Consider the following 15287-nt stretch of genomic DNA (forward strand, 5'->3'; position numbering starts at 1 on the left):
GGAGATTTTTAAAGAATTAATGCATTTTCACTATACAATCAATAGAGTCCCACCCTAACACCAGAACCCTCAACCCAGGGCCAATGAATTTCATAATTTTTGAGGAGACATTCTTATTCAACATAACTACGTACTTGGTTAGTTTATTTAATACTCAGGACCAGAGATTTTCAAAGAAATAATTCATTTTCACTATATAATCAAGGTTATAGCCGCGCCCTAGCACTAGAAGCCCTGACCCAGGGGCCATGAAATTCACAATTTTGGAAGAGGCGATCATTTTCAACATAACTATGCACTTGGTAAGTTTATTTAATTTCCACAAACCGAGAAGAAGAATTTCAAAGGACTCATTCAATTTCACTATATAATCTACTGCATAGCCCCGCCCTACCACTAGAACCCCTGACCCTGGGACCATGAAAATCACAATTTTGGAAGAAGCAGTCATTTTCAACTTAACAATGCACTTGATTAGTTTAGTTAATGCCCAGGAGCAAAGAAGAAGAATTTCAAAAAATTATGCATTTTCACTATATGATCTATTTAGCCCCGCCCTAGCACTAGAGGTGACCTAAAAGTTGAATCTACGCCACCTGAGGATATTTCCCTACTCTGAGGGTTATGATGTGAACAAACTTGAATCTAGAGTATGCAATGAGGCTTTCATGCGCAAAAGTTTTATTTTCTCTTTCCCAGTGGTTCTTGTGAAGATTTTTAAAAGACTTTACCAAATTTCCTTTATTAATTACCCTTGAAAGAGAGTGACACTTGTTATGAAAAATGAAATTCCCTTTACTAAAGGAAGCTTGGTGGCAAGTTTGTATGAAACTAACCCAGTTATTCTTGCGTGAAAGTCAAAAATGTGAAAAGTTTACAAGACGGACGACGAACACTTTTCGATAGGAGAGCTCACGTGAGTCTTAAAAATGAAGCTGTGTATTTTTTCTGACAAAACTACAATTTATGCTATTATTACTACGTTTCACAAGAAGAAGGCATGACATTGTAGAGAACGTTAACGAAAAGTTAACTACTGTCGCCCTTTAGAGTAACCATTGAAGTTGTAATACTTACCTGAAATTAGAACTACGAAAGCGCGACATATGCATCTTCTTATACAATCTGTTGCGGTCGCGGAGCATCACTTATTGCTTCGTCATTGAATATTATCAATTAGTATAAAGACATTTTTAAAATACGTGTAATTTTAGATTCTATTTTTAAAAAAAATGAAATATATCTGCGTAATTTAATCGATGAGATTGAAATCAATGATATTGCCTTGTTTTAGATAACTCGAGCCTCTCTAGGTTTCGAGTACAAGGGCGAATCCAGCAACTGTTTGAAATTTCGGTGCCATAATTTTCGTGCATGGAAATACACCTCAGGCACTTCAAATCTGTAGCAACAATTTTTAAAAGAAGACAACATAAAAAATTGACAAAAAATGAATCAAACAAACAAAAAACAATCAAAATAAAAAAATATATAATAATCTGTTTTTCACCCCGTATAATCCTAAGTCAGAGGAATGGGAGTTTTCTCTTTTCGATACATCTTTTCTTTTTTTTTTTTTTTTTGTTCAAATGTTTGAATTTCGCTTTTTTACCTTCAGTAAATTTAACAAAAAGTGCAAGAGGGGGGAAGCTTATATGCAATACAAATAAAAACTAACATACATGTATTACAAGAAAACTATAGCTAAGGATTAACTCCATATATGTCCATTCTCTCCTTTTTTCTCTCACTATGAACATGCACGCATCTATTGCGTTCATAGCGCTATAGACGCAACTTTTTCTCCTATGACTGAAATTCGTTTTCATACTTGCATATTACAAGCTATACTACACAAGGAGTATGAATTCAGAAGTAAACCCAGTATATGTGAAATGTTGTGCAAAAGGAAAAAATATCTAATTTTTCTCCGAAAAAAAAAGAAAATAAAATAACTCAAAATAATTAGATTTGCTGATTAATATCATTAAAAAAATTAATTTGGTCAATGTATCATAAATCTATGAATTTAAAAAAAATGAAGAGAACTACCATATTTTTAATTTTTCTGTTCATATTTATGCATATTTTTGCAAAGAACAATAAACCTATACGCTTGGGCGTTTTACATTCAGAAAAAACGATTTATTTCATTGTAATCATCATTACTCTCGAAACAATGATAAACATTGTAGCCACAAGCTTTGGGACATTCCTGCTCACATTCATTGCCGGATTTACCGACATGCTTTGAAATGAGGAAATCTTACCAGATTCCTTTAATGCTTCACACTGCTTAGCGTTGGTATTTGGTTTACAGGCTATGTCACATTTTCCTACGTCATCACATGTTGCATTTATACAGTGTTCACATTTCTCCTCACACTGATTACCATAGAATCCATGATCGCAGAAAGCACAGATATGAGGAACATCTGAACATCCTAATTTGCTAGTCTTACATGTTTTACTTTGATTAGTCCAACCCATTTTGCAAGCATCACAGCTCGCATTATCATGACACACTTTACAATTATCTTGACAAAGATGTTGACAAATTTCACCGTAATGACCATCATTACACTTCGAGCATTCAGACGCACTGTAGCAAAATCTGCAACCTTCAGGACAATTTTGGTCACATTCAATACCATATTTACCGTTAGAACATCCATACAAACATGTTCCATTCACATCACATTCTTTACGTATGCAAGCGTCGTGACATCGCTTTTCACACATTACACCATAGAATAGATTATTTTTACATTGTGTGCACAAATTATTTGATAAACACGATAAACAATTTTCGGGACACTTGGCACATTTTGCTTCGTTTAGGAACCAAGAATCCTCACATCTCAGACATTTTACTTCATCATCTCCTTCAATAAAACCACAATGTGTACAGCTTCCCGTGACAGCACTGCAGTCATGCTTGCACTGCTCACCAAACCATCCATCTTTACACCCATGAACACACGTCTGATTGCTGAAACAGGTGACATTAAGACAGTTTGCGCTGCACTTGTTTAAGCATTTTCGTCCATATCTACCTGGAACACAACTTTTACACTCTCCAGTATATTGATCACATTTTCCAGGTGAATCACAATATTTACTACAAGTGTATTCACAAAAGTTGCCATGAAGTTTAGAAGAACATGTTTGACAGTAACCTGATTGAATATCGCAAGATCCATTTCCTCCACACGTAGAAGGGCACATTTTAGCACATGTTACACCGAAATATCCATCTTTACAAGTTCCACAACTGTATCCATCTTGACTACACCAATGACAATTACTTGGACACGTTTCATTGCATTTAGAACCACTGTATCCTCTCTTGCATTGCTCACAGTTTCCATTCCTAACACATGATTCCCCAGCACAATTTTGTGGACATGTGAGATTGCAGAAATGACCATATATGTTATCTGAGCACTTAACACACAGCCCAGTCAATTTGTCGCAACCGCTTTGACATTTTCCAAGACAGGTCTTAATACAGGTACTCCCATAATAACCATTACTGCATGACAGACATTCTCCTGTCTTTTGGTCGCATTTATTGTTTGAACAACTTGTGTGGCAAGACAGGGAACAGTTTTCTGTGAAGAAACCTGTTTTACATTTACAGTATCCGGTCGTCTTATTACAATGTTCACGACAAGTTATTTCACATCGATTACCAAAGAAGCCATTCTTGCATTCCAAACAATCGCCTGTTAGCGGATTGCATCCTCTTTCATTACAGGACTGGGGACAACTTTTCCTACAAGACTTTCCGTAGAAACCCTTGCGACAAACACAACTGCCAGTAACTTTGTCACACTCTTTGTCACAGCCTGTTGGACAAATGTTGCTGCAATTTTCCCCATAAGTTCCATCCGTGCATTCTAAGTTTACGAGAAAAGTTGAGTATCGATAAATCAACACGATACTAACTGCAATACCATTATCATGAATATTGTGTGTATAATTTCCATATGTTTATACGTAGGAAGAAGATATAAATACAGGAAATGAAATATTCCCGTCTTTATGATTATTACAAAATCAAAGAATAGATCAAAGACCAGACTAAAACAATAAAATATTAGTTCTATTTCTAGTGTGAGTTAGTCTAGTCTACTCAAAGTCTCGTTCATTATTTTTAAGATAGACATGACCATAGGCTAAGTAGACAAAATCAGTTTTGTTCTGAAGTTTGGCTCGAAATTTTAGGATTCCCATTAGGAGGTAAAGTTTACGTAAGAACAAGACTTTCGCGGGAAATCTTGCTAAATCAGGAAGGTTTCGTTGTACAACATTGGTCCCTATAATTGCATATACTGGAGTAAATTTCTTTGTGTTTATATCATAAAATCTTATAACATGCTACAAACTATACTTTTCGATTCAATAATTTTATCGTCAATGTTTCTTACTGGGTTTTTTTCCATTCCCCATTCTCCAAGTTTATGACAAACAAGATGCCCATGGACCACATTGCTCACCTGAATAGCCTTTAACATGCTGTTCTTACCAGATTTCCCCCTTTTAATACTTTTTGTTACCCCATCCTTCACCACAGGTCATAATTTGAATAATTTAAAATCTAACTATCCCATGATCCTTCGCATAAGTTTCAGCTTTTTTTCCCTAGTAGTTCCCAAGAAGAAAATTTTTAAAGATCTTGATAAAACATAGGACTGATTTGAAAAACAGAGTTGAATAAAAATAAGGGATTATCTTTTTAAAAAATCTAAAAGAAGATGTGTATTTGAATTATTGAACAATAATTGTAACAGAGTACTATTTCATTTGACATACCGAAACGTTGAAATTCAAACACTTCGAGTTCTGTGTTGTTTGGAGATACTATTTCTATATATTTTCCTTTTAGAGGTTTCCTGCAGGTCATTGTTATTGTTCTCTTTGTATCAGTGTCATTATGTATCCATGTGTCGCAGAGGACTTCAAGGTCACGGCGAAAAACCTCTTCTTTCACATACAATGTGTAAACTGCATCACGCCCTACAATAAAAATAGAATCTACAATATAACAGTGACAAATGGATAAGTGATATCCATAAAACGTTTATTCGGTACTCACTAAGTCGGAGGGTGATGTCTATTCTATCAATTTCTGTTGACCTCTGTAATTGTACTCTCACAAATGGATTAACGTAAGAAACATTAACAGAAGTGTTAAGATTACCATCCAGTGTCTGATAATTCATTTCGTTCCCGCCATGAATTTCAAACAAAGTGTTACCTGTAAAATAAGTGTTCTGAATAAAATTTTATTTGCTTACGTCCATTTTGCTACAAGGTCGCTGTTTTTATTTCGCTAAATAACTCAAGACGAAATTGTTTAGTCTATAAAACATTTTACTTAATTTAATATTTTAATTTATAGTGCGTGAGTGGGTCCCGGGGAGTAGAAAATGCGTTTGGAGAATATCTGTTACTAACATCATTACAAGTAGTTCAAACAATTCCTCACCTTTTTGACATTTGTTTATGGGAGAACCACTCCATCCAGGCGAACATTCTGTACAATTTTTACTGCAGTCTACACAGTGACAGACACAGGTACCATTACGCCAGCATTGTCCTTAATATATTTAAAAAATCTTTAGATTAACTGATATGGTTTCTATAATTGAACAAGTATCAATAAATTAGAAATAATGCTATTGCCAAAGTCCGGTACCTTTTAGTATAAAGGTTTACCTAAAAATCGCAATGTTTTTTTTTTTGTTTTGATATATCATTGTATTTTAGGAGAAGTTTATTGAAAGTATAAAGATCACAGTTCAATCTGTTTTGTTATTTTGATTTTACCTTATCTCAGTTAAAGGCACAAGTAAGCATTTCTGATCCTCAGATGTCCGTCGTCTGTTCGTCTGACTGTCCGTCTATAAACCTTTTAACATTTTTTTCAAGAACCACTAGGCCAATATTAACTAAAGTAATACAAGGCACCCTTTGGTAAAGAGAAATCTAAATTGTTGAAATGAAGAGCATATCATCTAAACAACCATTGGGCAGAAAAAATTAAACTTAAGTAGAAGGACTCTATTTCAGACATTGTGGATTCTTAATTGTTCAAATCATGGATCCCTAGGGTAGGGTGTTGTCTCAAAAGGGAATCAGTTTTTTATATTGAAATATTTATGAAAACCTTCAAAAATATTCATTTCAAGAAAAATTAGGTTAGAAAAATTGAAACATATGATGAAGCTTCCTGGGGTAGTATAGATTCTTAATTGTTCAACCCATGGTCCCTTGGGGGTAGGCTAGGGCCAGGAATGTTTAACATTAAAATACATGGAAAAGTCTTTTTAAATATCATTTGTCCATAAATATTTAAATTAGGAGAATGCTTCCTTAAGAGGTGTACATTGTATTATTCAAAACATGGTCTCTACGAACAGGGACGGGCCATAGTAAGGAATCAATGTGTAAAATTGAAATAAATACAAATCTTTAACAAATTTAGTTTCAAGAACTACTGGACCGGTGTGGACTTTTTAATTTTTCAGACCATTGTCCCCAGGGGTAGGGTTGGGTCACAAGAATTCATCTGGAAAAATCATACCACTTCTCTACTCAATCAGAGCATATTGTCATGATAAAGCATATTATTGGGAAGCATTCTCTGTTAGTGTGGATTCATTTTTATTAAAATCATAGTCCCTGTTTATGGAATGAGGCCAAAAAAATCTATCAAAATTTTGCATTAAAAATAAATCTTAATATGCAGAGCAACCGAGCAAAATTGACTTAAGTAAACGTTGGGCCCATGGGCCTCTTGCTAAACTGTGATATAACTAGAACGCCAATAAATAGGTGCCACTCAAAGTTTGGTTGAAAAATACAACGTCCGAGACTGGTCTTGAAAGATTTGGTTTTTTCACAGCCCCCATTGAGCCTTGTCGTATTCGAAAACCAAAGAAATGATCTTCTTGTACGGTAAAAGGGGGTTGTTTTCCATGACACGGAGTCTCTAATGAGACAAATTATACAACTCTTCATCTAGTTCTTAAGGTTCTCTGGCACGTAAAATATCAAAATAAAAAAAAACTGGAAAACTTCAGACAATTCTGTCTATCTAAACTTTGGTTTATTATTGTTCCCGCTTTCGCGAAAGCGAGGGGACATTAAATCTCATTCGTGTGTCCGTCTGTCCGTCACAAAAACTTTAACCTTGCCCATAACTTTTGATTTAGTGGAGCTATGACTTTCATATTTCGCATGTGTATTCCTTGTGATAAGACCTTTCTTTGGGTACCAAAAATTTGACCTTTTGACCTTGACCTTGGAGTTTGACCTATTTAAACACAAAAATTCCACATTTACTTTGGCCATAACTTAAGAATGGCAAGTACTAGGACTTTCATATTTCACATATGTATTTCTTGTGACAAGACCTTTCATTGAATACCAACAACTTTGACCTTTTGACCTTGACCTTGGAGATTTATGTACTAATAAAAAACTTTAACCTTGACCATAACTTTTGAACAGTGACGCTAAGGCTTTTGTACTTCACATATATAATTCTTTATGGCAAGACCTTTCATTGGTTACCAACAACTTTTACCTTTTGATCTTGACCTTGGAGATTTACGTACTTATGAAAAACTTTAACCTTGACCAAAACTTTTAAACAGTAAGGGCTAGGGTTTTGTACTTCACATATGTAATCCTTGTTAAAAGACCTTTCATTGGATACCAAGAACTTTTACCCTTTGACCTTGACCTTGGAGTTTGAACTACTTTTTAAAAACTTTAACCTTGGTCACAACTTTTGAACGGTAGATACTAGGACTTTCATATTTCACATATATATTCTTTGTGGCAAGACCTTTCAGTGGATACCAACAATTTTGACCTTTTGACCTTAACCTTGGAGATTTACGTACTTATGAAAAAGTTTAATCTTGACCAAAACTTTTTAACGGTAAGGGCTAGGGCTTTCATACAAAAGACCTTTCACTGGATACCAAGAACTTTTACCCTTTGACCTTGACCTTGGAGTTTGAACTACTTTTTAAAAACTTTAACCTTGGTCACAACTTTTGAACAGTAGGTACTAGGACTTTCATATTTCACATATGTATTCTTTGTAGCAAGACCTTTATTGTGTTACAACAACTTTGACCTTTTGACCTAGACCTTGGAGATTTACATATTTATGAAAACGTTTAACCTTGAACATAACTTTTGAACGGTAAGGACTAGGGCTTTTATACTTCACATATGTAATCCTTGTGAGAAGACCTTTCATTGGATACCAAGAACTTAAACCCTTTAACCTTGACTTTGGAGTTGACCCTTAACTTTGGAGTTGACCTACTTAAAAAATTTTACCCTTTGCCATAACTTTTGAGAGGTTAGGTTTAGGGTTTTCATCCTTCATATATGTTTACTTGTGACTGGACCTTGCTTAAGAAACCAACAACTCAGACCCTTTCACCTTTGAGTTATATGTCATAAAAATAACATCTCAGCCACAAAGACACCGAAAGCGGGGGACCACAATTCTTTGAATTTGTTTACTAACAATCATTAAATGAAAATATACCTTCGACCATCAGTGTTAAATATTGAATCGCAAATAAGGCTCCAAGCGTTTTCATCTAAAAAAAAAATGCATATAGTATCCATAAATATAATATGATAAAATATTTCATATTATAAGGTATGAAAAGTATCTTTTAAAGTACATGTGATCTTTGAAAAAAAATACCAAGTAAGTAATATGCATAAAATTTAATTGTGCATCTATATAAATATGAGACATATCAGTGGTGCATACACGACAAGTACTATATGGTAAATATATGCAAAATAATCTTACTTTTATTACAGTTTTGTTAATTATCATCATGCAAAAAAAGTACCCAATAAAGCTCATCAGAATGTTTTGTGTCAAAAAGTACATATGCAAAACTACGATTTTGTATAATAATACAAATCTTATAATACAATTCTTACCGTGTATCCCGGCCTTTACAATACGAATTGAACGTACCTGCATTTTCAGGGAAGGATCCATTCCTATCTATATGTATCAATATTTCTCAGCACTCTGAGAGAAATTTCTGAATTGTCATCCCAAGGGATGACACTTTTATCAATGTAACTCTTTTATTTCCCTTTCTTTTCCATCCTGTGATCTTTTTTTAAATAAATTGCATAATTTCCTTATTTGTTATAATACATTTCAAGGATTCGTCGTTAAAGGCATTTTCTGGGTGCTATTCTAAGCATGCAGTCTAAAAATAGAAAATGTAAAAGTGAATGAAATTTAAAAAGAAATTGAGAAAAAATGCCACTGTCAAAGTAAACACTACACAAGCACTAGTGTATATTTCTGAAATAAAAAAATAATATGTTTAAAAACATTTCTTTTATGCAAACACATACTTGTATAGTATGATGTTTCTTTTTGTTGTTGTTGTTTTATTATTTATCAGGTCTAACAGGTACGGTAATTACGAAATGATTTCTTTTTTAAAATTATATACCTTTCGCTATATTAATATTAATTATACACGTAGTTCTTGACATAAAGGGTCAATCTGGACTGTTGAAATGATTTTTTTTTTTTATTTTTTTTTTTTTTTTTGGTTTTTAATTATAAAGTGTTTAAAATGGTGTTCATCCGTTTATTAGACATTCATTGGTAATGTTTTCGAGTACGGTCAAGTAGTATTCTACAATCATATATTCAATTTAATAGACATAACGTAACATTTCCGGAAAAATAAAATATAAACATTACTAATTAAGGAAGTTAATTTTCAAGAGCATTTTGAAAAATTAGCAATCAATTGGTTTAATTATATACGACTCCACCTTTGACCTTTAACAGAACAATTATTAACATTATGTAGAGGGGTAAACGTACAGCTATTACTGTGTCAGATCTAGGTACTTTTCATTCCAACATTGTACTTGATAACAAATAAATTAAATACAAAAATAAACATGTAAGACAAGTCAAAATGATATTATATTGATTTCCATTTCGGTAGAAAGACCATAAGATGACAAAAACCTTTTACTATGTTTCTATAAAAACATTTCGAACAAAATTAATCAAATAGGCCTTTTTTACCTTTATTAAAAATAGATAGATTTTAAAGAATTATGTGCCTATTACAGTGAAATACTAAGTATGAAGACATCAAATAGCTATCATACTCAAAGGTTCAATGAAAAACTACAAATCAGGAACAGAGCAAACACGGCATTTAACTCTAAAAACATCAGAGATGGGATCAGGCGGAGTGAGCATCCCCTGTCTACCGGTCACACCCACCATGTGCTCCAAGTCATGATCTGGCAAACAGTAAAATCTGTAGACAATTCAATGCGTTATTAATGTCCCATCAATTTATATGAGAAACGTCCATCAGCATTTGATTTAACGGTAAATGACAATTCAATGATCGGTGAAACGAGAAACTGCCTAAAAATGGTTTAGTAAGTTACATGTATCAACGACAAGAAAATTCAGTATTATTCTTACAAAAGTAAATGTACTACAGTGTATTATTAATAGTATTGTTCTGTAAACCTTTGAACACACTTCCGATTTCCCCTTAATGTGTATTTTTGGGCTATCTACAAGTGTATCAAAATTTCCGGCCAAAATTTGAGGAAGAAATTTGAATTCATACTCAATTGTTCGTTTTGAAAACAGGTGGATTTATTGCTGAAATGATAAACACTAAAAGATGTACTATATCCTGTGATAATTTTGAAATGTCTTTGGAGTTAATGTTCTTCCTGATATTTGGGATTATTGTGATTCATAGCCCTAAAGTAGAAGGTATTTATAAACATGAAAATGAGAAATAATATTAATACGACAAAAAACTACAAATGCGTTAAGAATTTATTCATTATTTCTGGTTGTTTATAATTGTGGAATCATTGGATAACATGGTGGTGAAATTTTCGTGGAGTAAGACTACACACAGAATCATATACCTTCTAAATTTAAGCAATCAATAAAAATTTAGCCCACAGGACAATAAATAATTCAGAGTACATGTATATTATATGAATTACGACGTTTTAATTTTTTTTAACTTTGTATTTTTTAATTAGGTCAGTGTAAATATCTTCCAAACTCCACTCATGTCTGCATGTGTCATTGTCACAGTAACTGTCGCCATGGATGCCAGACTTGTGATTTAGGGTGGAGTGGATCCAAACAACTACATTGCCAAAAAGGTGCATAATATATGATATACAAACATAGAAAAGTTCATTCAATCTCCTTTTTCAAAGTCATATGAGTATATCTGAATTACAAAAGATAAATATGATATCATACCATGTTTCAATTATTAGTAGTCAATGTATTAAGAATTTATAATATATACCTGCTGCAGAGAATCTTGGGCATCAAACTTGAAAAAAAAATATTCAAAACGTTTAAAAAGTTCCGACTTGTCATCATACTATTAATCATAGACTAAGACATTCATACAGTCATGAATCAGTACAATAAATCACACTTGACTTCCATGTCTTTTGTATAAATTTTGGCTTAAATACAGATGACATGCATACAACATGACTAATCAAAAGAAGAATCGACATTTCAGTATGATGAAAGAAGGATATGGAGATAACGAACAGTATTCAATATCAAAGTCAATCAAACAATACAAAATAGGAGCCGAGAAAACACGGACCTCCGAAAAATCAGAGGTGGGATCAGGTGCCATGGAGGAGTGAGCATCCCATGCTGACCGGTCATACCCGCCGTGTGCTCCTTGTCATGATCGGGAAATAACGTCAGCATTTGTCTCAATGATGAATTGTATTTGCTGACAAGGTCATTGTATCGACCATAGAATTTACGAAATGATGACTTTAAATCAGACTGTTGATATTCTTGTTTCATCAACTTGTTTGTCAATTATTTACCTCGTTTAGAAATTGTTTATATGTAGAGCATGCTCTTGCGTACCGAATCGACTGAGATATACACACTCCGTATGCTGGTGACGAAGATATATTGCTGTATAAGTAAGGGAAGTTGACGATAAATTTCAGACAAATGAAAATAAAGTAGGATGAATACTACTGTTTTGTATGGATGCATATTTATGCCTCCTACATGCAAGATAGATTATGTTAACATGCAAGAAAATCATGTTTACATGCAAAATAATTATGTTGATATGCAAGTTACAAATCTTTTTAAGAGAATCTAATTTTAATATGGGTAAAATCCTTTACGTAAGCCCGTATCTGACATCATAGATGCAAGATGCAATATAATAAATGACAAGATTCGATTGACTTAATATGTCAACATACGAGTTAATTATGTAGACATGCAACTTATTTATGTGAAAATGCAAGTAGATTATGTAAACATGCAAGATACCCATGTTAACATGCGAAATAATTATGTAAACATGCAAGATATGCACAGGCTTCTTATGATAAAAATCAAAGAATTATCAATTTTAGAAAATATAGTGTATCATAAACGGACATGGCAAGAGAATACTTACTCGTCGAAGTTCGATTCCAGTCAGGCGGTGGACGGAAACCTCCAGACCTACTCCAGAGTACAGGAAACGGAGGGCGCCATCTGGTGGAGGGTCAGGTTAGACGGGGACCACAGCATTACAAGAATCAACGTCACTATGGACTGGGGTAAAATTATTACAGTAAAACCCGTTTGGTACGAGCACGGATATTGCGAATTCACGGATATAGAGAAGTTGTTTTAATCCCCAGCTATGTAAATTTAACGAATTCTTTATACAGGTATAATGATTTAAGGATACAGAAAAGTAATTTCTAAAGACTTCTTTATAACTGAGGTTTACTTTATATTAAATTGTCGCTTTTTTCCATTTCAACAAAAATGACAATTAGAAAAATAAAAATATTCTGTTTGGATTTTTAAAAAAATTTTTGTATTCTTGTCTTCTTTTGATAGTGCCTAATATTGAATACGACGTCTATGTAACACATGATTCCCTTGTGACAAACAGTCATTCTCTATGTGATACTGAGAAATCTCACTCAGATCAGATGAGAAGCGTGGTGTTCGAATGTTCCCGGGCGATGATAGGCAGCACTATAGAGATTCAGGCACCGCCTCACGTTCCCCTGACTATCTACGAAGTCAGTTCAGTCTGTAAGTGTAATATTAGGGGTTAATTTTCAATATTTGCCCCTCCCCCCCCCCGGGGATCCGGGTTAGAATAGGTCCTCAGTACCCCCTTACTTGTCGTAAAAGGCGATTAATGGGGCGGTCCTTCGGATGAGACAGTATAAATCGAGGCCCCGTGTCACAGCAGGTGTAGCACGATAAAGATCCCTCCCTGCTCAAAGGCCGTAAGTGCCGAGCATAGGCCTAAATTTGCAGCCCTTCACCGGCAATGGTGACGTCTCTATATCAGTGAAATATTCTGGAGAGGGACGTTAAACAGTATACAATCAATCAATCAATATTTGCCAAAATTCGTAAAAACTTTTTAAAACTTTTAGCCTTCATTGAAGTCCAGAGATCTTATTTTACACCATTGCCATCGGTCTCTGTCGTCAGAGTTAGGGATAAGCTTGGGAAACAGGTCCACTCTCAGGTAATTATGGACCTGACCTGGATTTAAACTGTTTTATTAAATAATCCAAAACTAGATATATTATGATGCTGGTTTTTGCCAACATTTTCTCGATGAGTGAAAGGCTAACATTTTTGTAGGATACCGGTATTGATTTTTGTATTTAGGCTCCAAGGTGACTAGATACCTGTAAAGGACAATGAGGGATATGTAAAAGGTCATTTTTAACCTTACATGGATTAAACTTTCATTGACGCGGATTATAATGCCAGAGCAAACTCCTTAGACAGGCCCATTCCCAAATTACTACAGTATAATCCATATCTGCTTATACTTTAAGTGGAGATACAAGTTTATTCATATGGATAACTCATTAAAACTCTTTTCTTTTGATGCTGAAGCTGACCCATTCCATTTTTTCCAGAGGAGGGACCTTGTTATACTAAGTATTTATGACGAGCCCTTTCTAAATTACTACAAGTAGTAGCCTTAAATTTCATGGACCAAAATTGCATGGACGATGCATCTAGGATGTTTCCCTGCTTCGGATTTCCTTGATGACTTTTTTAGAAATCGTTATATTGGAACATTTCGTCGTGAACGTAAATTCTACCCGCATTACATTACACTAGGGTACATGTATATTACAGTATGTATTTCATGACGTGATGCGCACTATACATACCAAACATTTATAAGATGACATTGATATTTGTGTTAGTCTTACTTTTTGAGAACATGCGTCGATTGATTGATTGAATGTATGTTGATTGCACCGCGGTATGTTGTTAAACGTCCCTCTTGATAGTTTTTCACTGACATTTGCTGATGTCCAAAGCTACAAATTTTGTCCTATTTTCGGCACTGAGGGTGACGGTCTTTGAGCAGTGAGTGATCATTTTCGTGCCAGCACCTTCTGTGACATGGGACCTCCGTTTATATAGTCTCATCTGAAGGACCGATCTCCACGTCCCAATATGTGATTCAGAACCGCGACGAAAGAATTAATTCCTTATTTCGCAACCCTAGAGCAGATGCTCTAATCACTATAATTTGCCATTATACCTAAATTGTATTATGTTTATCTACAAGAGAATGGTCACATCATGTCAGTAAAAGAATTTGCTTCAAGTCTTCTTTTTAATTTGACTGTTTTTGTGATTACTTTTACATTCCAATGAATTTATAACATTTTTCATAACTATCTTGTTATATTCATATAGCTTGTACTGTTGGTACACATGGTGAAGAATGTGACATACTTTGTCCCAAGGAATGTCACAGAAGTTGTAACAAGATAACAGGAAAGTGTGACCAATGCCCAGCTGGTCAGTTTGGAGATTCCTGCAACTTAAATTGTTCTAAATTCTGTGGAAAATCCGGCTGTGACAGAACAACAGGGCAATGCTACCAATGTGCCACAAATCTCTGGGGACCGAACTGTACCAAATACTGCCATAATGCTTGTTCTCTTCACTGTCAAAGAGAAACTGGACATTGTCGAGTTTGTCAATCAGGACATCGTTTTAATGGCACGACGTGTGAACAATGTCCAAGTGGGTCTTATGGAGTAAATTGTTCTCAGAAATGCGCTACCAAATGTAAAGATGAAGTTTGTGATGCCGAAACAGGTAAATGTTCTGATTGCAAAGAATGGTTTTATGGAACATTTTGTCAGAATGA

At 34.3% G+C, this 15287-nt stretch overlaps 2 protein-coding genes across 4 annotated transcripts; one reads left to right on the forward strand and one right to left on the reverse strand.

Moving 5' to 3' along the window:
* Positions 1 to 2031: 2031 nt before the first annotated feature.
* LOC134258347 (multiple epidermal growth factor-like domains protein 6) lies at positions 2032 to 9166 on the reverse strand. 3 transcript variants are annotated; one of them, XM_062740872.1, is made up of 6 exons: positions 9032 to 9166; positions 8582 to 8636; positions 5495 to 5605; positions 5102 to 5263; positions 4819 to 5022; positions 2032 to 3851 (listed from the first exon to the last, which is right to left on the reverse strand). In XM_062740872.1, exons 1-6 carry the CDS (start codon positions 9053 to 9055, stop codon positions 2146 to 2148), a joined length of 2262 nt encoding a protein of 753 aa, XP_062596856.1. In that variant the 5' UTR covers positions 9056 to 9166; the 3' UTR covers positions 2032 to 2145. The 3 variants fall into 3 exon arrangements, with proteins under 3 accessions (XP_062596856.1, XP_062596854.1, XP_062596855.1); XM_062740870.1 differs by having other exon boundaries at positions 2055 to 3902; XM_062740871.1 differs by having other exon boundaries at positions 2056 to 3902; positions 8995 to 9129.
* A 1436-nt stretch (positions 9167 to 10602) lies between these two features.
* Positions 10603 to 15277, forward strand: LOC134258346 (multiple epidermal growth factor-like domains protein 10; the record flags this gene model as incomplete). Its single annotated transcript, XM_062740869.1, has 5 exons — positions 10603 to 10837; positions 11119 to 11244; positions 12499 to 12687; positions 12977 to 13177; positions 14828 to 15277. Coding segments are annotated over exons 1-5 (1078 nt in total), but the record flags the coding sequence as incomplete, so codon positions are not given.
* Between the last annotated feature and the right edge of the window lie 10 nt (positions 15278 to 15287).

This window comes from Saccostrea cucullata, unplaced genomic scaffold (genome assembly GCF_032062105.1).
Source record: "Saccostrea cucullata isolate Sc308-1 unplaced genomic scaffold, CSIRO_AGI_Scuc_v1 ctg13306, whole genome shotgun sequence".
NCBI classification, from domain to species: Eukaryota; Metazoa; Mollusca; class Bivalvia; order Ostreida; family Ostreidae; genus Saccostrea; species Saccostrea cuccullata.